Genomic DNA, 26226 nt, shown 5'->3' with positions numbered 1-26226 from the left:
ACCGTGGCACTAAGACAACTTAATGGGGTAGATTTGTCAATAATGGCTCATATCTTGTGACCCATATGTACTCTACAGGCTGCCTATTCCTGGTTCTCCATCTTTTGACTTGTGTTTGTTCAAAATGGAGGGCAATGTTCAAAAAGGTTTAATGCGCATATTCAGAAGCCTGCAAATTTGGGCCAACGGCATCTATAATAACCACACTTAACTTGGAACTATTGCATGTGTGAGAGGCTAACTTAAAGTTATCCGTGCTGGACTGTCAGTCCTGGACATTAAGAATGGGATTTTCAAAAGTGTTCAGCGTCAGTCTGATTCTCTTTACACTGAACCAAAGGGTAAAACTCCCATTGATTTCAAGGGGGAATAAAGCTCAGCATTTTTCCAAATTCCTCTGCTGTCCACAGAATGGCATAGGAAACATCAGCAAATGTGTCCCACATCTCCTCACCAGCTGCACCTTAAAACCCTGTTGTGGAGATATCATACAAGGGTAAGACTAAAGTGCAGTCTGCAAAGCCAATTCATTCCTTGCCTTCTTTGCTAAACTGTTCGCAAGGGTGCCAATGAGTGCTATTGTTTGTTATACTCTGTCAGCTAACCGCTGGGTTGAGACCATCTGTAGTACACCTTTCAGCAACTACCAACCGGCCTGGATTTAAGCTGGTAACCCAGAGGGGAAAGGATCTCCATGCCAGCCATTCCCCTGAACTGCCTAGTCCTACTACAAAGTGCTCCAGGATGTAGCTTTGCTTTGGGACATGAGATGGCTCAGAGGACTGCTGATGTGCACCCCCTTTGACTCCTAGATTAGTGGTTTGAACCTTGCCTCAGCTGATAGTTACCAAGAGTCATAGCTCTCTGAGAGCATTATCTTGGTCTACAACAGTACAAATGAGATGATAATTTCAAGCATTTCCGAATGGGCCATTATCCACAGCTGTGTGGACAATCTCAGCCCTAGCACCACTTTTATTAATAAGTACAAAGCTGCCTGTCCCATACATGTGCAGATTTCACAGCCGTACCTTAGGTTTGATCCTCCGGTGCCCACTCCTTCCTAGCCCATTTCTGATCTTATAAATAAAATAAAAATAAATAAATAAATAAATAGGCAGGAATTCCAAGCTCTCCTTCTGACATTTTTTCATTTCAATGCGTGTCCCAGGTACCTTACCAAGAAAATGCAAGAAAGAGCTGCTGGCAGTAAAGCTACGGAACAGGCCAAGCAAGCAGGAACTGGAAGACAGGAACATTTTCCCAAGGAGGACGGATGAGGAACGACAGGAAATCCGGCAGCAAATTGAAATGAAACTCTCAAAGTAAGTCAGTTTAAGAGACGGAAGGAGACAGTCTTTATAGTGAAGTCTCTTCTGTACCTCACCTCACTATACATTTGTCCCATAGCCCATTTCCTATGGAGAGTCATGCAGAAAAGGACATCATCAACAGCAGCCTTGGCTTCAGGGCCATGCTTTGCTTTTGATCTCTGAGCTCACACACTTCGTGTTGTGGGCTGGTCACTTGATCTCCTCCTTGAATCAGGCTATTCCAGCCTAAAATAAAAAGCAAAACTCAGTGCAGTGATTTAGATCCTAGGCCTGGAATTTATGCTTGCACCTCTCATTGAAGTCAATTGATTGTTCTAGTTCCTATCTTTCAATTAACCACCAAACTTTTCAGCTTTGTCCATACACTGATGGCTGCAATCGAGGATAAAGGCAAGTATCTGCAAACCCCCATTATAGGCAGTGAAAGCTGCAATGTGCACTGGTGGGGGTTAACTGACCCTGTTCCAAGTAAGGGTCAGCTTCAGCAGGGCTTTCTTTGCCAGGGCTAGAGATTTGCAGAGGTGCAGCTCCACAGATGACTGAAATCTGGGCTAATTGCAAGGATAGGAAAGTCCTGTGTTTTTTTGTTTGGTTGGTTGGGGTTTTTTTTGAGTAAATGGCTTAAAAACACTTAACCAGGCAGGGCATGAGGGCTCAGCTGTATAGGAGAAATTTGTATTGCAGTTAGATAGTGTAAGCAAAGATTTACAGAACCCATTAGATTCAAATTGCATTGGTTTAAAAAAAAAAATAGCTAAATGTAGATAATTTGCAAACCTGAATGTTTTAGTTGTGACAAATTGGATTGTTAAATAATCTGTGCTGTACACTCCCACGCTAGAATAGGCTGTTCTGAATGGCTGCCAAAATGGTTGAAATCCAACTGTGAAAGCGGAACAGGAGTTCATGCTGGAGGCTTTTTAAATATTAATAATTGGAATTTGCTTTTTCAAGAAACAGTTGCTGTTATTCAAGCAAGAACTGGGCCAGCTCTTCAGTCTGTACCTTTAATAAACTTTTGTTTTAGAGGGTTGGGAATGAGGTTGATAGATCAGAGTGCAATTCCTAATGGTGTCTACACCATAAAACACACCATCATGTTTGGCCCCTCTGCTGGCAATCTCAGCTAAAAAAAGACCAGTGTTTGAACATTAAGAATAAAATATCTCAAAGTACTTTACAAATGTTAGTTAAGCTTCATAGTACCCCAGGATGCTGATAATGGATAGAGAGGATTCATTTTACTTTGTCTTTGTTTCTTATCTTTGTTTAATATTTGTATTATGGTAGCGCTTAGAAGCCAACAGATAATGGGACCATATTGTACTGGGCACTGCACAAACACAGAGTGAAACACAGACAATGGATTTAACATGCAGGTAGAGTGAACAATGTGATGGTTGACAATCACCACGTTCAGGGCTTTGGAGCTGTGCTCCGGCTCCACTCCAGCTCCAGGCAAAAACCTGCAGCTCCGCGCTCCAGCTCTGGGCTCTGCTCCAAAGCCCTGACCACGTTAGCGCCAAGATGTGAAGCCATCTTTGGGAGTGGATCATGGGGGACGTTCCACTATATATAACTGTCCTGACAACAGCTTAGGACAGAAAGTGAAGAATATATGGGCCTGCACATGTGAAATGTCCATTTGCCTTCCTGAGCTGTTGGAAGCGTAGGTGCATTTTAGGCAGGCAGAAGTCCCTGAGTTGCAATTTGGCCAAGCTACTGGGCTTAACAGTCTTATAGGCTTCTGCAAAATTACGATGTGATCTGTAGTAGGAGGTCAGGAGCCTGATTTTACAACTCATCTGAAACACTTGGAAAAGTGCCTCCCGATGCTAGACTGGGACATTTGTACAGTCTTCACCAAAGCGTGAAGGGTGTCATCTAGTGAATCTCCAACATCTCTTCCTGCTGCAACAGTTGGGTGCTCCTTGGAGGTCTCCTGTCTAACTACCAGCTCAGCCTAACCCTAGTTTGCTTGTGAGAGCTAGCAGAATCTCAGCACAACATAGGATGGCTACAGGCCATTCCCCTTTCTTTGTGGGTACCATTTAGCCACTTTGTGGTGGAAAAGGAAAATAAGGTTAAGAAATTATGCCTGAAATTTAGTGTCAATATAAGGACTTACAACATAAATGCCTACCAGAGGAGCATAATGCATGATCATGACTGGAAGTTGTGGAGGGCAAGGTTTGGTGTACAGATATAAAGAAGACAGACAGCTGATGAGGAGCAGTCTATGATGTAAGTTATTAATCTGGTAGGTAATGTCTACAGATGGCTAAAAGGGCATGCTCATTTAGTGTAACTGAAGACATGCTTTCATTTACCTCCTCCTTATTTCCAGAACTCAGCAGGCTGAGTGCCACTCATGAAACAGAAGGTGCAGAGATTGCTAGAATAGCCTGCCATGCAAAACAGATCGGAGCTAGTCCCCTGCATAATTTCTGAGCAGATATGAGCACTGGGACAGCTTGCTCTTTGTTCATCAACCAGAATAGAGTATGACGATGCAAACAAGCTCGGCCAGCAGATAAATCATGGGAAGATATTTTCATGATGAAAGCCGCGCACATGTCAAAGATAAGCCCATTTTGAAAATACAGAAATAAGTAGTGTCCTGGGGATATCCCCTCTGAATGTCTGACTCACTTTGGGGAGAGCCACAGAAAAAACTGACTTCTCCCCAAAAGTCCATGCCATGTTTTACACTAAACTCAGTGCATACTTGGACAGGAGTTTGTAAGTTTAGTTAAGGTGGTGGAGATGCCTATGCAGTACAAACCCAAGTTGAGATTTTCAAATACCCTAAATCCATTTCAATGGGAGAGTGTGGCTAAATCCCTTAGTTGGCTTTGAAAATCTCAATGGTGGTCAATGAAGCTTATACAGGGCTTAAATTCTTATAGAACATTTCCCGGATCTGCCCCCTCCCCGCCATGCTATAAAAACTACAGAGGGTTGGAAAATATTTACCTGACCTCTGCTCTGGACAACTCCGGCTGAATTTAAGCCCTCAGTTTATAGATGTGGAACCCACTAGTGAGTTCTCAGATTTAAGGAACTCTCTTTATCTTAGGATCCAGCATCTGGTTCCAGTGGAAATTGCTAATCTCTGTGTGATCTGACCACCACGTAGATGGATTTCAGTGCACGGCAGCTACTGTTCCAAAGATAGCATTGTGATGATAAATGCTGAGTGGGACTTACTCAACTACGAATCCAAATGTACAATCCAATTACAAACCTGTCCTCTACACGCTAAGGCTGTGTCTAGAGATGTTATTCCCAGCTTGCACATGTAACCCTTCTGCCCATCAGAGTTGGCAGCAACAAGGGCCGGGTTCAGTATCTAGGGGATCCATTCCAATAACACAATGCAAACCGGCTCGAGCCCCCACCCAGTGACCTGGGACAAATATATACCACCCTCGCTGGGCGCCTCCAACAGGCAATACTTCCCCTCTCGCAAGCACATAGTCTGAGTGTAGCAAAAAGCCTTTTAATAACAGAGAGAAACAATGTGGCAATATGTTGGGGAAACATCACCAACAGGATTCATAACACAACCCATGAGCAAAAAAATTGGGGCATGCCCCAAGCAAATTGGGGCATGCCCCTTTCCCTTTGGTTCTTGAGTCCAGCAACCCCAAATCACCCAAAGTCCCAAAAGTCCAATGACCCAAAAGTCTCTGTCCCTGGTCAGGGCAGCCCCAGAGTTCGAAAGTTTATCTGCGGAGCTTTTTACCTCCCAACCTGGGTGGAGATAGGACGGGGGTAAGAGGCACCTTACATGATCTGAAGCTGACCGCCCACAGCTCCATAGGCCTTCGCTCCACTCCGCCAGCCGCCCCACGAACTCCTTCGCTCAGCTCTGCTCCGCGGCCCACAAGCAGCTCCCACCGTCCCACGAACTGCTCCACATCCAACCAGCAGCTCCTGCCGTCCTATGAACTGCTCCACCAGCCTGTCCACAAGGCACTCCAGCCCTCCCGCAAACTGCTCCACAATATATCTTCAGGCTCCCCCACTACTTAACACAACGCTCAGTGATTTCAGCTCTTAGTGAGTTCAGCTCTTTGGTGAATTCAGCTTGTAGTAGGGGAGCCTCAGTGCTGGTACACTGTTAGCCCAAAGTGAGCTCAGCAGCCTGTAACTAGACTCCTAATGGAATCAAAATTAGCTCTGATATTCCACAGTGGAGAGAGGAGGAAGTGCAATTAACATGTAAGGCCCTAACCAAGGGGCCCATGCCTCCAAGTATTAATACTTGTCCCCAGCCTCTCTCAATTCACAGAGTTTTGGAACCCATGACCCTTGCCTAGTGAGTGCCACTTAGTTGATGGTGAGTCCCTCCATCATAACAAAAGGCCAAGTACAGTTCCAAGCACAGTTCCCATAATCAGGGTAATAACAATTTATTCTTCCTGCCCCAATAACAGAGACACTGGGGATCCCACAGCAGCCAAAGTGACCATTTAGGCAGCTATGGCCTCATTCCAGGCAGAGTGGGTGTGCCTATGCAAATGAGATCGGCCTCTGAAGTTCTTTTCCACAACTTGCCACACCTCACCACCAGATGTCAGGGTGGAGCACATCCTGACACTGCTTACACACAGACATACCTATGCTAGCTCTCACTGAGCAAGTGCGCTAAAAACAGTAGTGTAGCCACAGTAGCACAGGCAGTTGGCACAGGTTAGCTGCCCCCAGTACATACCATGGGGTCCAGGCAGGTTTGTATTCAGGCCGGCTTGGCCATGCGGTCGCTTGCTGCTGCCTGTGTTACCACGGCTACACTGTTATTTTTAGCACTCTAGCATGATGAGAGCTAGTGTGAGTATGTCTACACTCCTAGCTCTAGCTCTAGACATAGCCTAGGAGATGAGATAGAACCGGGAGACTCATTGTTCAATAGCTGACTGAAGCTTGATAAACTAGCCAGTAGACAGGCAGCCATGTTCCAGATTTGTTGTTTACCAGCTGTATCCTCATGGATTTGAAGGAGTTCTAGGGTAGCTAGCGAAGTCCTTCTGTAACACCGACAGACCACGGTTGTCGCAGGCGGGATCCAACCTGGGACCTGTGGAGCTTGGTGCATGAGCCTCTCCCGCATGAGCTAAAGGCCAACTGGCTGTTAGCTAAGGCTGTAAAGCAAACTCATTAATCTCTCTCTCTAAGTGGACTCGGTGCCACTAGATGGGACAGAACACCACACCCAAGCGGTGTGTGGGTTACACTTCCGTCCTATCTTTAAATCACTAGTTTTACATGACACAATGTTCTGCCGGATGGAAGGAGAGCCATACTTAAATATTTTATGAACATAATGAAATCATTATTGTACAGTTAGTCAAAAAATGGGAAAACTCTTCATGAAAAACGGGTCCCGTTGCTTCACCAAAAAAAATGTCAACATTTAAAGATTCTGGATCAATTCTAACTGATAGATATAATAGCTGGAGAGAAAGTGGACGCTCAACTTTTGCACTGATAAATAGTTACACAGCCAGACCCACAGCACCCCTTCCTCACTCCAACTTATCAGGCGACCTCCTCATTCTCCATCAGTACCGAATCCTGAAAACTCCTTAAGCAGATTCTGCTCTTATTCCAGTATAAATCCATTGACTTCAGTGAAGTTGCTCCTGTCTGACATCAGTGTAAGTGGGGGCAGAATCCACCACTTGCTTTCTTTGTGTTATTTACTAGATTTATTTTATCTCTCTCCTTTCTCCCTATTTCTAATCAAATAAGTCAGAGGTTCTCAAACTGGGGGTTGGGCCCCTCAGGGGTTTGTGAGATTATTACACGGGGAGTCGTGAGCTGTCAGCCTTCACCCCAAACCCCACTTTGCCTCCAGCATTTATAATGGTGTTAAATATATTAAAAAGTGTTTTTAATTTATAAGTGGGGGGTCGCACTCGGAGGCTTGCTATGTGAAAGGGGTCACCAGTACAAAAGTTTGAGAATCACTGAAAGAAGTCAACCACTTGTTGCTATGGAAATGTGCCCCTCCCCAAATGGCAGTATTCCATATTTCCCCAGATTGTCTCATTCAGTACTATTCATCTCTTACTAATTTATCTGTCCCTGATGCTTCAGGCCATGATAGACACTGGTAATAATCTATTGTGCGCTAGACCACTGCGGTTCTGATGAGCCAGGCTCCTGACATTCCTTGTTTGCCTTCACTATGTGTTCTGAGTGCAGATAATAAGACCTCAGTGGCATTAAATGAATTGAGCCCATTATGTCAAGAGGTTAAAAAAAATTTGCAAATATGATTATTTGCAATAACTGCTCTCTGTATGATGGACTTTCTTCATTCTATAAGGGATTTAAGCGGAAACCCAGAGGGATGAAATGATCTTTAGAACAAAGAGCAATGCGTAGAAAGGCTGTTTAATTAATTTAGGACATTATTGAGACTCTTTTGAAAGTTAATATCCGAACTGCCAGGGTGGCTGTTACTTCCATAGTACGCCTTGTACAGGCACACTCAGAAACACTCCTTTATTGCTTAATGTCTCAATGAAAACATGAATTCCTAGAACAAATTATACTTGTAATTTTCACTTCGTGTTCCGCTTTGCTTCCTCGGGTGTTTGCATAAGTAGACATGATGCATTAAGCAGTATTCAGTAGAGATGTGCAGAAACAGGAGCTCAGCTGGTATGGTGCTGAAGGCTATATAAGGACTTATTAAAACAGACAGCCATGGATATTCACTGGCCCCAAAAATTCCATATGTGGGTGCTTAGCACTAAGCAGCCCCAATCTGGAAATTCTGGTGGTGGTACACTGCGGCATGCTGAGAGCATTTCTCATCAATGCAAACTCTGGAAGGCAGTTTTCCTTATGCATTTCTGTGTGGTGCCAGGAACTTTGTAGTTCCCGGGCTGTCCTGTGGTTCCTGGAAGTGCGCCTCTGAGTGGGGTGACACAAAACACCCCTCATCCAGCCATGAGGTGACAGCTGTCACAAACTGCTCACCCTTGCCCCCAGTTGGTTTGTACCACTGTATCATTCATGGCACTACACAATAGTGAAAAGATGACAAACCAGTAACAACAGCTTGGAGTCTGAAGACAAAGAGCAAGCACAGAGGGCCAAATTCTCCTCATGTTTACACCATGCCATCGGCAGTAAAAATAGCAGTAGCTTACACTGAGAATCAAGCCCACAGTGCCTAATTTATCTGATCTTAACTGTATTGTGACAGGGGCTAGGATGAAATCATGGAATTGGGCCAGAGGAGATTTCCCTGGCAAATTGTGCTTATCCACCAAACAAAGGCTGTGATTGCTTTCCCAAAACTGCACACACCACCTGAGGAGACACTTGAGAGAGGAAACCACAACACCGCCTGGCACAAAGACATAGATCTTTTGAAGAGACAAACTTTGGGAAACATGGATTCCATTTTCCCCTCAGTGTGCATACAGGAAGTTTTTATCATGTACCTGGGGCATCATGCTCCATGCTACGAGAGAATTGAGAAACCCCATCACATTAGACCTCCACACTGCCACTTGCCTATTTTCATGGCTGATAACTTTTTGTTTGTTTGGAAAACATTCAAAGTCTTCCAGGGTCTATAAAGTTACATCCCATCTTGAATGTGAAACAGCAGAGAAGGTGAGGCCACAGCATCAGTGTTCCAGCTTCTCCCTGGCAGAAGCATCAGATTTGATTTGGGAGGTGTGTAGCTACGTGGGTTTGATCAAGGCTTCAGGTGACTGTTTTCTTTGGTTTCAATCAGACAAGGTTCTGAGTTACTACAGCTCTGATGTCAGACTGAACTTACCCACATGCTTAGCTTTAAACATGTGCTTTAAGCATCCTTGGGATATTTTCTTGAACTGGGCACTCTGTTTGGAAATCGGCCCAGGTTCAAATGGATTTTAGTGAGCCTTTTGAGAAGCCTCATCCGATTCCCAGGCTCGCTGCAAAGAGAACTGGGTGGATGGATTCCCTCCGCCCCCGCCTGCACAGAATTTCACTGATTTCAAACCACACAGGTATTCAGGTGGTTTGTGATTTTGTTGGGAACATTTAGCATTGAGCTTTGCTCTTGAGAGAGAGAGAGAGAGAGAGAGAGGCATAAACACTGAGATTTACTGTCACAGCTCCTTATCTATGTACAATGGGACAAAGGGTGTCCTTATTTGGTAGAAGTTATCTTCAGGTAAGCGTGTCACTGATGCTAAAAATAATCAGTCAGAGAGTGCAGCGTGGGTGTCTGTGCAAACTCATGCTTTTCACCCAGGCAGCAAGAGCTATCTATAGGGCTGCAATTTAACTCCGTAGGAGTGCACGTAAATTAATAGAGGCTCCCCTTCTTCTTGTTCCGCGCTGACTCAGGCATTTCTAATGAAGATATTTATTTGTGGTTGCTTTATTTATTGCATGATGTTTTGGTTGGTTGCTATATTTTATTAAGGGTTTGTGCAGTATCTCAAGTGCTTTGGCAGGCTGGTGCTTTATACACAACCTTTATTATTCGTGTATTATTCTAAAGCCTGTCAACCTTTATTGTTATTATTTATGTTTTACTGTCGCTCTTTCATGATGGAGAACTGAGCCTGAAAAGGAGATGAGGAGAGGGAAGTTAGGACTGAGATTTTTCAAAGCTACCTGAAGGATTTAGATGTAAATGTCCTGTAAATGTTAACATTCTACCTGTGTTCTGCTCGATGGTGGTAGACTACCAGGCAGTAGCATATTCCATCCATAGGTGTGGGGGCTGCCGCACCCCCTGGCTTGAAGTGGTTTCCATCATATGCAAGGTTTACAGGTTGGTTCAATGGCTCTCAGCACCCCCACTCTACAAATTGTTCCAGCACCCCTGATTCCATCCAGCAGTGTCCAGAGTCCCTTTCAGGAAGAAAGCTGCATGCATGTCTAAGTTCATGGAGACTGGCTTATTCTCAGAGGCTGTCTCACTAGAACACGGGAGGGTAGTGTTGAAACTGGTACTGCTTCTCTGGATAAATGGAAGTGTGTTCTCCAGGGCTGTCAATCTCATAATTCTGCAAGCTCTAAACTCCCTTAGCTCTTGTATTTAGTACAGTAAAAGGAGGGACAAGGCACACTTTCAAACCAGCATTTTAATTTATGGCCAATGAATTAGCACATGAACCCATTTGCACATGCAAACAGGTGCACAAGCAATTTTGAGAAGGCATAATTCAAGCGGCTACTTTGTAAATATGGCCCAGTGTATTCTAGTGTTATAATTAATACAACACAATCACCACACCAAGAGCACAACTTTACATAAGTAAACAGAGTTACGAAGTTAACCCTGAAACTTAGATTCCTACAGTGAAAGTGAACACGTCGGAGATTGTGCAAATAAATCAGATCGCAAAGGCTGGGATGTTGGTTCTCACCCTGATAAACTGAATCCAAAATGCACTTTTGCATATTTCAATGATTTACCAGCAGTTCTATAGACAAGCCCAGGACCCCATGGAAAATTGCACATGCCTGGATGTGCCTAATTTGCTCATAGTTTGTTATGTAGATAAGATAGTTGTAGATGCAAAATAGCCCATGATATTCCTAACTTCCTAGGACTCAAGCCAGGTGAGATCTTTTCCAGCTCCAACATAGGCTTCCTGAGCGACTTTGAGGAAGTCGCCTACTCTCTGCCACTGTTCCCCCATCTGTTAAATGGGGATAAAAATACTTCTGGATCAAAAGAGAGAAGGCTCAACTATGTTTCATGGCTATGTAACTGACACGTCACCTTAGCCCCCAGTTTGTGGCTCCTCTCAGATCTGATGAAGCTACAAATGAATTAGAAAAGAATATACTGTATGTTGCTCTTCTGGCTCCACGTATACATGACACACACGGACCAGCTTCTCTCTTTTTTAAGAGGCAGAGAACCGTTTGTGAGGAGCAGATCTTACTCCCTTTAGTTCAATCAGAATGCTATTCTATTACCCAAACCATCTCTGACTGTATAATGATGATCTCCTGTGAACATAAATTGTCCTTTGGGCTCTCCAGATGCTAGTAATCTGCAAGCGGAAGTGCATGCGTGCGTCCCTAATGGACTACACTTCATATGTTAATTAATTAATTTTGAAGCATACTGGCAGTTCTAGGTGAGAACTGTGATCTCAGATTCCACAGAGGGTCTGCTCCATTGCTCCACTAAAAGAGCGAATCACCAGCTCAGGCCAGCCTGCGGAGTGTCCGATAGCCTGAACTCAAACCTCCTTCCACATACACCAGTACATTTATAGGCTGCACCCATGTGAAAGGGTGAAAGATGGGGAGAGCCTAACCTTGTGAATTTCCTATTGGAGCATATGGCTCCAGTCTGCTTCCACAGCATGCCTGCGGCTGCAGAAATTTTGAGATGTAGATACAGTATAGACACCTGTGGTACCCCATACAGTGAGAGGCAGCCATGAATTATGTATTACTCCCGCAGTGGGTGTATGTTATTACTGATTTACCGGGCAAGATATCATGGAGTGAATCACCCACCCTTTTGGCTGCAGAAATATGGTGTTTCCTTGGTGTTCTCCTCTCTAAGAATTGGCCAAGACTAACTGTTCATCTCATGAGATCCGATTAGATCCCAGCCTGAGCTGGTAGGACTGGTAGCCATCAATAAATATTGTAAGTAGTACAATCTCCTCCTTCCGCAACACAGATCATGACTCTACCATTGCATTTCATGCAGACTCAAAGACAGAATCTTATTTCCCCAAGGCTCTGGCTTCCCTGCTGCAAAACTGGGTCAATGCAAAAAAGCACAGTTTCTACTATACGGAAGTTACCTTAGGGATGCTGGGGAATGAAAGAAGAAAATAAATATTTAGGAAAAAGAATTTGGAGAGAAAACGAACAGAAAAAAAATACAAGGCACTTCTTGCTTTAAATAGAACAATATTTAATAAATGTTTGTATGGGCTTGCAAATCATTGATGTAGTTCTAGCTAAATCTGCTTTATTCCATTCACTTTTCCATCCTGGCAAATTGTATTGGGTATAATCATGCCTTCTTGTTTTCTTTACTTAAAAGCAGCTTAGGTCAAATACAGGGCACAGCTATTTTCTATTGATTGTTCACCTTTCAGTGACCTCTCTCTTGACCCCTTGGTGCTAGGTAGAAGTTAGGTTTGGTGTCTCTTGGGAGGTATGTTTGCTGATGCATATTATGTATCAAGAGGTCAAAAGGAATCCCTGGATTTATAAATACACTGTGAAGGATTTATTTAGTGAAATGAAAAAAAAATACCAAGTGAACTGTAATGTTGAAATCTGACAGGGAAGCACTTGTATTAAACAGCAAGTAGGTGGTTTAGTGTAAATTGTGCCATATTAAAAGGACTCCAGGATGGTTTAATTTTTCAAAAGACAGTTATAGTCAGGCTGTATGATGGAATTGCCCAGAGGAGAAAGAGTCATTGCCTTCTGAGGCTGGAGCCAATACTCCATGCAAAAACCCAGCTTTTCAGCCGACTGTATCCAGGCAACCAGAAAACATGTCAGCTTGCAAAATCAGCATGCTGGTAAAATCTGAGTCTTAAATTGCATTGCAATGAGGTCCATCCGTTCTAGCTCAACTGATATGCTGCAAAGAGGTGAGATTTGCTTTTGTCCTTAAACAAAATGAAGAAAATCATTCTGCCAAGATGCAAACTGTAAAAGACAATCTAGTGACTCAGTCTAGAAACCATTCTCTGTAAGAGCTAACAGATCTTGAGCTGCCCTGGGTTTGCTTGGTATGGTTTTATTAATTTAAAAAAAATGAAATTTTAGAATGGTTAATATTTTGTTTTACAGCAGTCATGTACCGAGAAAAAACCTACTCTGTATAAATAGCCAGCAGTGTGTTGCAAAGAGAAAAGGCTAATCCATTAGCAACCTGTAAATGCCTTATATCAGACAGGATATCTCTCGAATAAGAATGCTCCTGTATATCATATAAAGTGGCCAGACTTCTTCAAAATAACAGCCATTAAAGGAAGAGAAGAATTATCCTCTTTCTGAAAAACAAATTAAAGTGAAACACCCCATACCATTGCAAGGAAAAATGACATTTTTTACCCACCATTTAGTTAACTGCACTTTAAAAAAGTGTTGGCAGCCTGTTTCCAATCCAAAGAATATAATGTAGAGTGTGATTAATGTACCCAGGGTTTTTAGTGTACTCTTGATTAGAACTGGACTAGGTGGGTGAGGTTCTGTGCCCTGCAATGTGCAGGTGATCATGATGGTCCCCTCTGGCCTTAACGTCTATGAGTCTGGAGGCCAGGACTCCTGGCTTCCAGTCTCATTTTTACTAATGAGACCTTAAGCACATTGCTTAGCTTCACTGCACCACATTTTACTCATGGCTGCTCCTGTACCCAGAGTGGGGTGGGGATGGGGGTCACATCCTAATAGATAGAGCAAATTGATGCCCACAGTGCACCAGCCCCTCTCCACAGACTGGGTGGGAGCAGACGGAGTAGGGTAAGGGAAGGGCTGTAGCCTCTGTTCTTCCCAACCCCCATTCTGGCAATTTGTTCACTGTTAGGAGGAGGAGCGGATATCCCCATTGATGGGCTGCTCTTGTGCTCTGCCCTACTGTCAGCCACATAAGGTGTGTTGCGGGAGAGGCTCTGGGTGTGTTCCCACTCACCAAGCACATGCACGGGCTGATCACAGCCTAGCCCTGTATGTGCGTGAAAGGAACATACCCCCGAGAGGCCACATCTGCAGCACTGGGACTAGCATGGGGCTTAAACTTGCAGCTGCTTGATGGAGTGACAGATCACGGGAGGATGTGCTTTAAAGAAATGACATAGCATTGCTTTTTCTAGCTTTGCTGAGGAACTACTGGGGGTGGTGAGGTGGTTGGGGTTAGTCAGGCTTTCACTGCTCTGCTTAGCTCTTCCGTGGGGTTTGGTTTTGTGTGTCATAGGAGCGGGCCTGAATACTGATGAAACTGAAACACATTTGGTCCAATCAGGCAGTTGTACTATAGGCTATATCTTTGCATACCAAACACATGTGGCCAGATCCTCAGCTGGCACTAGTCAGCATAGCCCCACTGACTTCAGTGGAGCCATGCCAATTTACACCACCTGAGATTATGCCCCCCCCCCCCCACGACCTTTCCTGGAAAGGCAATGGACCAGGTGAACCAAAGGGCATTCTGGTACACATGGAGTTTCTGAGCACAGTAGATATTCTTCAGCATGCATACATCTCCATTTGGAACCCCTTGGATCCTAAAAGGCCAAGGACTTTTCCTGGATGTTGATCTTTGAGCCAATCTGAAAGATATCAGTGCAGCTGTCAATTATTCAGAAGGCACAGAGCCTAGCTAAAGGGACAGTTATTCTTTTTGATGAAAGTGACATGAAGGAGGACACGTTGCTTTGCAAAGGTTCAGTTAAGCTCCCACGTGGTATTCCTGTGGTGAGACATATGACCTATAACAAAATACATTTGACAGTTTGTCAGGCTGGTGTTGGGGAACAAGCATTAAACGGTTTGTCCTGTCTCAGTTGTAAGACCTGGGTTTGTCACAATTGCAAGAGCTTTAAAACAGGACAGACAACTAAGAACAAAGCTGGATTCTAGCTAAAGCAATGGAGGTTTTAAGCAAAGTACTTTTACAGCCTCATATGGTAACAAAAGGGGCAGTAAGGCTGATTTATTTTGAAAGAGCACAAAGATTACAAACAGGTTTTCAAGAAAGTCTCTCCCTATGTTGAACATATAAAGGTCAGATTCTGATCATAGCTATAAATCTAGACCACCACCATTGAAGTCAGTGGCTGAATTCTCATTGTGCAGCCATAGCATCAAGGGCCCCTAGTGTCAAAGTGATCTTAAAGGGAGTGTAAATTACATTTATGTATGCTATACACTGCCCAAATAATGTAGAGGGGAGATGACAGTGAGGCCCAGTTACTCCAGACTAGTGCTGGTCAAGACTTTTCTGCTGGAACAGTTCTCCATCAGAAAATATTGATTCAACGACATTGAAACATTTCTGAGAACGTATCAAGTTCACCAAAGTTTTTGACAGGACATTGTCAATATGGATCATTTCAATAAGGTTGAAATGTTTCATTTTCTAATGAGTCAAGGTGATTCAGTCAAAACTGAGCGTTCAGATAAGGTCAAACAAAATATTTTGTTACATCTGTGCTGTGAAAATTCAAGGTTTCAACTTTTCAACCTGACTCAGGGTGAAACCAAGTTTCAAAAAGACTGGAATGCCCCACAAGACAGAAATTCCATTCTTTTACCTGCTATATTTTAGATTTACACCACCATAACTGAGCTCAGACTCTGGCCCAAAAATGTGGATCCAAGAGATGATGTGTACTGAACAGCACGGGGTGAATAGCTCACATTTAAATTCAGATCCATTTAGAGGGGACCTAGTCATAATGATCTAAATTCTGATACGCTGGGTGGTACATCATGTGGTGAGTAACAGTCTCATTTACTTAATGGAACTATCAGAGTACAACAGTACTAAACAGGAGTAAGGGTGGCAGAATCTTAAGTTCTGGCCACGTCACAACCTTGAGTTCTCTGTGGAACTCCTTAGGGAGCTTTGTGCAGAGTCCCACACGCACGCTGATGGCAGGGTGTACTCCAAATACACCGTAATAAGCGAGTGTTACATTAAGAGAGACAGGTCTTTCTAAGCGCAGGCCACATAACAGATTGGAGTGCTGTGCCAGTTTTAAAGAGAGCCACAATGCACTGTCAGAACCTGTTATCTGGGGGGATGGGGTGGAGTGGATGGCTCAGGTCTGCTTTGCATCCTGCTGATACTAATTGAGCAGTGAGCTAGCATTGCCCAGGAGGAAAACCGTGTCTGTGAGAGAAGGAGAAAGCAGTGCAGCGTAAGCATGTCACCAGCTGGGTGGCAAGAGCAATCTGCAAGCAGGGATTCCCCCATCCTTTGGGAATGCTGTGTGGGTGGATGAAGGGAGAGGCCTGGGAGGGTTTTGGTTACAAAGGAGAATTTGCCCAGAAAGATCTTTGCAGTTCTAACCAATGTGTGATTGTACGTATGGCAGGAAGTGGGGCTATTTGTTCCAGAAGTGTCTGCAGTTTTAGGGATCACGTCTCGTTTCGTGCTTTGCTTTAGGGATTATACAAAAACATAATAATATCATGTTTTCATAGACTTACTTCTGACTGAGAAAGTTTGTATTTGGCAGAGAAACTGACACCCCAGCCAGCATGCAGTGTATGGGCACATGCTGTCTCCACCTAGGATTTGAGATGGCTGGGTTAGCTGGATCATTTGTGTAGAGACCATAGGTTGGCTGTTCCTTCAAGCCACCAGTGCTGTAACGTCTCACTGGCTATAATTACAGAGATGCTTCTAAAACTTCAAAGGCTTTGCAGATTGCCAAGGGCTCCCTTTATAAATAGTTCAACTCACTGGGGGAAGACAATACTTCTCTTGGGAGCTTGCATCACGCAGGGAAATTCTCAGCATTTTGCATCAGTGAAAAGAATGGTCATCCTCAAAGATTTTTGCATTAATTGAAAAGAGCAGGGGAAGGAGATTTTTGCAGATGCTTGTTGACACAGCTTGGTGAGCAGTGCTTCTCAGCATCTTCTTCAACTGACCAATCAAGCCGTGGTTTCTTGCTGTATCCCAAATCTCACTCCGGGGCACCTGGACCACTGTTTGTGGGTTAAGTGTGCAGAATTTCAGGATCTCAAAACTAGCCGTAGTGCTAGCCGTGCATCCTAGCTGAATTTGAACAGACTTTAGTGTTCATGCAAGCCAGGACAGTGGCTGCTGAGTTTTCTCCGTGACTGAGGAATCAATTCCACAGCCTGTTTACACAGGCAAAATTCACCCTTGTACAGCTCATTAAACCTAGAAGGCCCTTCTGTGGCCTAGGCCCTTAAAGAGACATTGACAATCAGTAACCCACAAATACATTCAGAATCCCTCTTGCCTAATTGCAAGATAACCCTATGTGGCTTTGCTGGAAAGCCCAACCACTGCAGCCACTTGCTACCACTCTGCTCATGCTACGTGCGCTGGATTTGAACCCAAGGAGCAGAGTTTCCAAAGTGGTTAACAGAGAGGCTGCTCCTAGCAGTCTGCTGCACTCTAGAGGCAGAGGCCTCCAAGGGATGTAGAGCACATTGGCCAGAGCATTTGAAAGCTCTTGTTAAATACCAAGGAGAGAGAAACGGAGAAACAAATGGAGTTTGCTCCCCTCTCTGTACCCTCCAATTCCCTCCTGTTTGGGAATAGATTCTATGTTATGCTTTTTGCTTTCTCACTCATTACTGTGCACATTGCCTGGTGTGTTTAATGGTTTTTCTCTCGGTTGTTTTTCCTGCTGTTTCAGTGACAGATGTCTCTATGTTAAAATCCAACATATTCTGCAGTAAGAATTAATCCCTGGGATTTACATCGCAGGCGTTTGTTTGCTCAGAAGCACCAACCTGCTTACATTTTAGACATGCTGGTAACTGGTCTGAAACATTGGTTCGTTCTCCTCTTCTTGGGCATGCTGGGCTTCCAGTTTTTCCTGCAGCTTCAAAGCAAGGACTAGCGTTTCATGGCTAAGCAAGTTGCCCTCTTTTGTCCGCCTGCAAGCGGAGGACAGACTCAGAGAGGAGCTCCTGATATGCGTGTACTGTACAGAGCTCAGCATGGTGCTATCTTAAGTCATTCACTGGTTCACTTTCTTCCCACAGGCTGATCAGACGTTTTAATGAAAATCCTGGGCCTCGTGCTAGGAGGTGCTGAATGCCTTCAATGTTCGCTGGGGGTTCAACCTGTGTCTGTAGTTGAATGTTTGTTCAGTTGTGGTTTAACACGTGAATTAACACGACTGTAAATTCCAGATTGAAAACAAACATTATTTGCTAGTTGTGTTTAAGCCTAGGCTGGGAGCAGAGATGTGTGTCCTGAAACAGATGTTTATATTGACTATACCGGAATTTATAGTCATGTTAGCCAACATGTAATCATTAAAACACAATTAACAATTAAAGCATAGTCATAACCTAGGGGCCTTTGAAAACTGGGCCTGATATTGGGGAGATCCTGCAACCTTCATTGAATTCAGTGCTCAGAACCTGTTAACACCAGGCCATTGGTGCCAGCAAGGACTTTTTGCCCTAAAAATCATGCAAACTGTTTCCTTTTCATGATGGCAAACTAGCAATTATGTGGCTACAAAGTGCCAAACTCAGGTTTGCTAAAGTAAAAAGACATTATTAGCCTCTAGGTTTAAAGAGGAGCATCATCCCAGTACAAGCTCCAAGAGGAATCTATGGCTAGTCAGAAAAAAAAATACTCAGAGTGGTTAAAATTCAGATGAGTCAGTCACTCCTTTTCTGGAAACTCTTACCCACGGATGCTATACACAGCCCTCCTTAGTACTGCTTCATGCTTCTGCTTTGCAGATGAAAATATCCCACTAACTGCACAACAATAGGGATGAGAGCAAGACTGGATCAGACAAATCAGGTCACAGCTGCCTCGGCATCCTAGTTGCAGAATGTTATTGTGCCACGCAGGGCACTTTGGATTCTCTCTTCCCGAGGCTGGCAAAGACTGAACATTTGGGGGACTACACATGTGGAGGCATGAGCCAAGCCCAACCAAGTCAATGGGAAGACTTCCACGGGCTTTGGATTGGGGCCTTGGAGTGCAGAGGTAGAGAGAGAGCTGTTGCTCAGCTGCTCTGAGCAGCCTTCCCTTCTGACAGATCTAGGGAACTTCTGATCTCAATGGTCAAGTACTCTAGGGTTTTCACATGGGAGAAAACAGTGATTAGCTTGTAGCATTCTCCATCTGAATCCTCCCACCTAATTAGACAGTGGTGCTCTGACTGTGTATTTCAGCCCCCACACAGGAGATCTTTATATAATACTGTGCAACAACAGACCAGCCTAAGGACTCTGTCAGTCATTCAGGGAGGATGGGTTGCAGTGTGTGGATGGCAGATATCTAGCTAGGGTTTTTATTCTGCACTCATCTGTAGTATCTGAGCACCATCCTGTGGTGCTTCTATGTGATTGGGATCATAGTGGCGGTGAACTGTAACTCAGCAGTGGGGGGAGTGGGATGGGCACATAATCAAACACATACATTGGGCCAAACACCACACTGATTTACAGCCTTGGGGAGTCAGGACAGAATTTGGGATGGTGTCCTAAATTGGACAAAAAGATCTATAATTTAGGTTAGTCATATGGCATTTGTATAAGGGCTCCTTCGCTCTGGAAATAGTAGGTATACTGTATCATGGGCCATGTCATAATGTACAGTTTGAAACCTACCGTGTGTTACAGCCCTACATTATGTAAGAGTTGCATAGTGCTGTTAGCATGACGTATTTTGAAAATACTTTTATTTAATAAAGTAGCCAAAGGCTCGATTTTTTTTTGAGTTAGGCATATAGGGCTTATGGCTCAGTTACACCAACCTCATCTTCAGCACAGCTGCAGCTGGGGAGGCAAAGGTGGCTCTGAGCTACTTTCCTGGCTCCCCTTATCCTGGTGCTGGGCCATAATGTTGTTCTAGTTTAGGATAGTGTAACAACTCACTGGCTATGGCTCCTCCATCTCAGGATCATTGTAGTACGATGCATTCATGGCAGAACCCCCCTAGGGAATGTCCCCCATGTGGAACTGGGGTACAGTCGGTGGTATAAGATTGGTGTCTCTAGAGTTCTCTCATTAGGGCAATGAGAAGTTCTGGTACACTGCTGGATCAGCACAAAAAAGAGCGACCCTAGGCTGAGGTTCTGGCCCATGGTCACCATGATTGCAACACCAATCAGAAATCGCACATCCAGTGACTAATTAGGGTTATCTGTGCACACATGTCTAAATTGCACTACAAGTGCAATTTAGGCTCAGGTTTTGCATGAACAGTTGCATACTTTAAAAAATAACACCCCCCCCAATTTTTTCAAAATCAAAATGCATTTAATCTGCCTGTGCAGTTTTTCTAGTCCCTTTACTAATTTTGTTATACATTGACTGTTATTCAAGTGCCACTTTTAAGCATAGGCATAGCGTGACTTCTATATTTGGGGGGCAGCATCAGTCAGGCCAGTGGGGCCACATGTGGGGTGGGGGCAAATTCCGCGCCTGCTGGAGGCTTGCGGTTTGAGGCAGCAACGCCCTCCTCCCCCAACCACGCCCGTGCTTTTAAGCCGTTTGCATAACTTACTCTGTTTGACAAGCAAATAGACTAGCAGTGGCCACATTTAAAATCTTCTCTTTCCAAATACCCTGACTTACACATTTCATGTTTCTGCCAGGATCCACACCCACCACATAGCCTCAGTATGTCATGTGCTTTAAAAATATAGCCCAGTTAATTCAATCTGCAGTCACAACTGTTAGATGACTAAGGCGACATGGCAGAACATACAGTAACATTCACCCTCTTCCTTCTGCTCTTTAGCCTACTGTGTTGTCACAGAACAGCAGTAGTTGCTCTTCTAGCTTTTTCAATAACAAGATATGTTACCCACACACCACTTTATACATGCTCCTAGATTACCCAGGGAAAAACAAGCTCATGTCTTTGGTGCCCACCTTCTAATTTTGCATACAAGCTTCTACTAACAGGCAAGCAACTCCCACCAAACATTTACCACTACCCATAATTGTACATTGAAAACAGTACTTCAGCGCCTGTCGCAGTGAAATACATGGATGACTCAAAGGCCTGGCATGCACCCTCTTTACAGCTACTAATAGAAAGGATGAAAATAAACTCCTTGTTGAGTTGTGCTTGATGTTCTGATAATAGAGATGCCCATTTAAGATTCAGGCATTTCCTTCTGATGTTCAGCGTTGGCACATGTCTCACAGGAGCAACAGCCCTCTTCTGCTTTATGTTGACATACTGAACTCACACTTCACTTTTCTATACATTCTAGCACACAGGTTTTTTTCCCTAGCACAAAATAAGAATTTTACATAAGGGTGGAATCATGGACACACCGAAATGAGCTCCTCTTAACCCCACTGAAAAATCCACTTTACAACACTTATCACACCACCAAAAAATACATGATTGTTTGACACAGGTTGCTCATGCAAAGCCAGAGTCATCTCTCCTTGTCAATCTAGAGTAAGTGTAATGAAATCAGTGGCGTTCACTCTCAGTTTACATTGGTGTAAAATGAATGCAGAATTTGGCTCCATGGTCTTTATGGAAGCACAGATATTAGGGTAACTTTTAAAATCTTCAGAAAATTCTTGCAAGAGCAATTATTGTTAGATCCTTGTACTTAAGAAATACTGATTTCCTGTTTGCCTCATGCAGGTGAGGAAGACCTACCCCTGGTGAAACAGCTGACATGGGTGTCATGATGCCCAATGTGTTTCCTGCAAAGGGTATCCCAACTTTGCTAGCTTCCTTTAAACTCTAGCTCCTACTCCTGGATGACATTTGCACATGCACCCCCCCCACACACACACACAGCTGTGCAAATGTCTCTTTCTTTCAGATTCCCAGCTACAGGGGCATATTTGTAAGAAACGGGGGGAGGGGGAGGTTCAAAATTGTATTCTCCACAATTCAGTAAAAACCAGACGTCAATCCATTTCTAGGAAAAATCTGGCTATATCATGCAAATTTCTCAACTGAAATGTTGCAAAAACAAACTCAGAGTGCAGGTGAGAAATCAGATGACATGGAACAGCAGATGTTTTTACACCAAACTTTGCAAAACCAAAAATGTGGGGGGCTGCCAGGCTCTGTGTTCTGGCTCTGCCCGTCTCCAACACCTGCAGCAGCGGCTTTCAACAGCTCCATTTGCTACAGTGACTTAGGAACAGAAGGTCAGCTCCTCAGCTGGTGTAAATCACTGTCACACCATTGGTTTCAACTGAGCTCTGCCTATTTATGCCAGATGAGGATCTGGCCCACACTTTGACATGACTTCTGCGCATGCAGCTGCTATGCCCCAGATCATGTCATAATCAAGTGTCCAAAGATCCTAGCCAGGATACATATCCTGCAGATGGATGGTGCAGATCCTGTGAAGAACTCCATTGAGGGAGCACAAAGGAAAGTGCACAAGGCAATTTCTGCCCAGGTCTGAAACACGCTGACTCCAGTCTCTCATAACTCCTGCCTGAAAGTAGATTCAAAATAACCAGCAAATCCCTGGAGCGCTCTGGATGTTTATCACTCTGTCTGATTGATCTGTAGCAGCACAAGGTCATTCACTTTGATAGAGAACTAGTCCTCAGGTTAATTCCCTGAAATGTGAAGAGACAATCGGTGTGTGTGAAGTAAGTATTGACCTATTGATTGAGACACACATGCACTTACGTGTGTTCTGCTGAACCGACCAACATGTGACCTGGCACTAGAGGAGACAGTCAATTAGTGATTTCCCCTCCAAGCTGGATCCAGTGATTGTACATGTGTGTTTGTCCTGTGACTCCTGCACATTACCTTAGCTGGGACTCAAACTGGGAATCTCGTGGTAAAAGGCAGTGACAGCTCTACCAGGTCAGCTCTCACTGGCCGAGCCAGTAGGAGCTATGGTAATTGTCTGCATAGGCAGCCTGGTCTTGCATGGCTGATGCCTTCACCCGTGCATCGAGAGAAACAGAGCAGACAAGAGAGAATAAGTGTTTCCCTTTCACTGTCAGCAAGGGGCTCCTAGGAACCTCACAGGATTCACATGTGCACATTAAGGGGAGAACAGCTCAGAGCCACCTCCAAATTCTCATAACTTAGCACAAGAGCTGTATGATTGACTGATTTGTTTAGTTCACTGGCTGCTCAAAAAAAAAAAGAAAAGAAAAGAAGAAAACATTTTTTTCAACTAAATGAACAGTGGAAAAAAAATTCTTTTGGGTCAAACTAAACATTTGTTTCATTTGAATTTCTAATTAAAAAAATAAAACTGAAGTAAATTTCAAGACAAAGTTGTTTTGAATTAAAAATATCAAAAACATTTTGTTTTGAAAATGTGAATTTTTTCCCCCTTTTTGAGTTAAGGCTCCTATCGCCAACCAAAACAATTTGGTGAAATCAACACAAATTCATAAAATGTTGCAAGTCTGCATTTTTCAGTGAAAAGAATTTCAGCTGGGAAGTCTCACCATCTCTATTTAGCACCTGAATTACACAATTGCACAGTGCTCGTGCGCATTGGCCCACGCAGAGTGGGTCGTTGTGCAGGCCAATTTGTAATGACACGTTTGGCACCAATCAGGGTCCCCTTACTCACATGCACAGCCCCACTGGCTTCAGTGGAAATACGTCTGAGAGTAAGCAAAGGACTTGGCCACGGGCGGGCACAAACATTTGCTTATGCAATTAACTTACTGTTGGCTAGTGCAATTTTGCTTTGTTTTTATGAAAATGTGGCCTTCAGCATTAAAATTGGATTTTGGTAAATAGAAGAACATCTGGGTTTTGATGGTTCACATTAACCTGGCACGGGGCAAAGTGAGTTTTATAACCTATTCTGAGCTTCGGAAAAAAATCATAGTTTTCTCATAATGGGGGGTGAAAGAATAACGTGAAATGCTCGCATTTTGGATCAGATTATTTGGTCTTTATTAAATGGGAGTTAATTACCTACAGATGCCCAGCCAGATTTGCTATGGTGTTCACGTGTGATTTACAAGGAAATGCCACTAGAGCCTTGCACATTCTGCTCAGTGTTTCATATGCTAGCTGCATTTTGCTAAAATAAAGTACATGGGCTGAATGCTGCCTCACTCACACTGGTGACAGCCCTTGAGATGCTCATTGGTGAATGTCAGGAAAGAATTTGACTCTCTGAGCTAGATCCTCAGCTGGTGTGAATCACCATAAGCACTTCAATGAGACTACACCACTTTACACCAGCTGAGGATGAAGCTCAATAGAGATTACTTGCCTGCAAGTTTATGACAGCTTTCATGAAAGCTAAGTGTACATCAGAAATGGCTTGCTATGTACGGTACCTAGACCAAAGAGAGGCATCAGTCCCTGCATAATTCAAAATACTGACACTAAGATTTCAGTACATTTACAGTATATGATGGGCCCAGATTGGATGCTCATTCTGGTGGCCAGAAATAGGTAGGTGTCTAAACTTAACTAATCAATGTGAAAAATTGTATCAACAAGGACAGTAGTTCTTCCATCCTTTACAAATCAATTGAGCTCTTAAAATATGGCTTTTTACCCTTTCAGGGAGAGCTTGCAGAGACAGTACAGTTAGTCTGGCTGAGTCCACTAGCTGCTCAGTTTCAGCCCTCTTTGTAGGCTTCGACTTAGTTGCCATCCATCTTGTCCTCCAAAATTACAAAGCAAGGGCTCCCCAGCTGTGGCCTGAAATCTGCTTTTAGCCTTTAAACTGCTGGAGATGTTAAAGCATACAGAGGATTTTACTGTTTCCTGTAACAAATCCTCATCTTTGACAGCACCTGCTCCACTATCTGCTCCCTCTAAGAGTGGGTGAAAAAAAAACCCCAAATCCCCAAGAGAAGTCATTTCTCTTGCCAAGTTACACGTGATTACCTTGCACAGAGAGGAGAGTCTAAGGCAGTAATGCTGCCATCCTGAGGCTCGAGCTGATCTCCTTTCGGGGAGGTTCACAGAGCTCAGGGAAAATGGGAAGGGTTTTTTTTTGTTTGTTTGTTTTTTAAAAGGCTGAGGGGAAAATCCAGAGAGTGCCATTGAGTTCTCAGCATGGACTACCAAGTAGGGAAGGGATAGCTCCTTGCTTACAGAGGCTGAAGTGGAATTCTCCCCAGCAGAGATGTTAACAGGTTCAAAACACAGATCTAGGGTTGCCAACTTTGGTTAGACAAATTCCTGGAAATTTCATCACATGACAATCTTTAATTCAAGATTAATCTTTAATTCCTAGTGACTCCAGGACAATCCTGGATGGTTGGCAACCCTACAGACAGCTAAAATACACCATTAAAATAGAAATACACTGTTCTGACCAAGGCGCATCCTCAGCCCTCTGCACACCACACCAAGTCACTGACAGCGGAGGTGCCTGGAGTTCAGAGCCCCAGTTGTGCCTTGGTTACCCTTAGTCCCACTGAGGTGAAACAAGGCAGAAGGCCTCAGGCAGGGGCAGTCTTGCCAAGGGGAGGCCGCAGTGGTGAAAAATAGCTGCAACCCCACCTTTGGAGAAATAGGGTGCTGCTGGCTGGGTTAGGGGCATGGCCAGCATGGCTGAAAGATTAGCTGATTTGGTAGGGGCCTACAGAGTACCTAGGGGAAACTTCTGGGGGTCCCCCTGGGACAGGGCAGGCTGTACTTACACAGCTGAGGTGAATGTAGTCCTCACTACTGAGAAAGCTACTGTAGTTTCTTGGCACTGGGAACGGCCAAGTGCTGTGCAGGAGGCCCAGGACATATGCCGAGCCAGGAAGTTGTCTGCTCACCCCCAACTTTGTGTTTCAAAGCAGAAAAGTCCCCTCCTGCAGAAGACCTAGTGAAACATTTCAGTAAAGAGAAAAGGGACCAAGTCCTAGTACTCACAGATACAGACTTTCTCCAGAGCAGTCTACAACACACACCAGGAAACAGTTCAGCCCTTTGAAAACCTCTCAGCTAGGAAAGCCTTTCTCTTTCTTTCTTTCTTTCTCTCTCTCTCCAATCACTCCACCTTTCTGAAGAGGGCTTCTATATTTGGAGATACAAAGATGCCCTGTTCTCCCTGACTGGGCTACCCGCAGCTGCCTTCTCTTCTTTCCAATCAGAGAGAAGGGAGGGAAACAGCTGGACCCGTTAACCTTTGCTGGCTGATTGTGCTTCTCCCATATGTGTGTGAGTGCAGCTGTAGTGAAAGAGGCCTTTACATTCCACTGTATGGTCAGAAACCATGAAAGTGCTCACATACCACAGTGATGGAGGACAAATAAAGATACA

At 44.1% G+C, this 26226-nt stretch overlaps 1 protein-coding gene across 1 annotated transcript in view; it reads left to right on the top strand.

The window, feature by feature from the left end:
- PHACTR3 (phosphatase and actin regulator 3) overlaps positions 1-26226 on the top strand; it is a 163495-nt gene that overhangs the window by 114130 nt on the left and 23139 nt on the right. The window contains exon 8 of the mRNA XM_077832492.1: positions 1172-1325. Within this exon, the coding sequence (XP_077688618.1) occupies positions 1172-1325 (154 nt within the window). The remainder of the gene's footprint in view (positions 1-1171; positions 1326-26226) is intronic.

This window comes from Eretmochelys imbricata, chromosome 13 (assembly GCF_965152235.1).
Source record: "Eretmochelys imbricata isolate rEreImb1 chromosome 13, rEreImb1.hap1, whole genome shotgun sequence".
NCBI classification, from domain to species: Eukaryota; Metazoa; Chordata; order Testudines; family Cheloniidae; genus Eretmochelys; species Eretmochelys imbricata.
The sequence above is the reverse complement of the archived record's forward strand: the minus strand, read 5'-3'. Positions and strand labels throughout refer to the sequence as shown.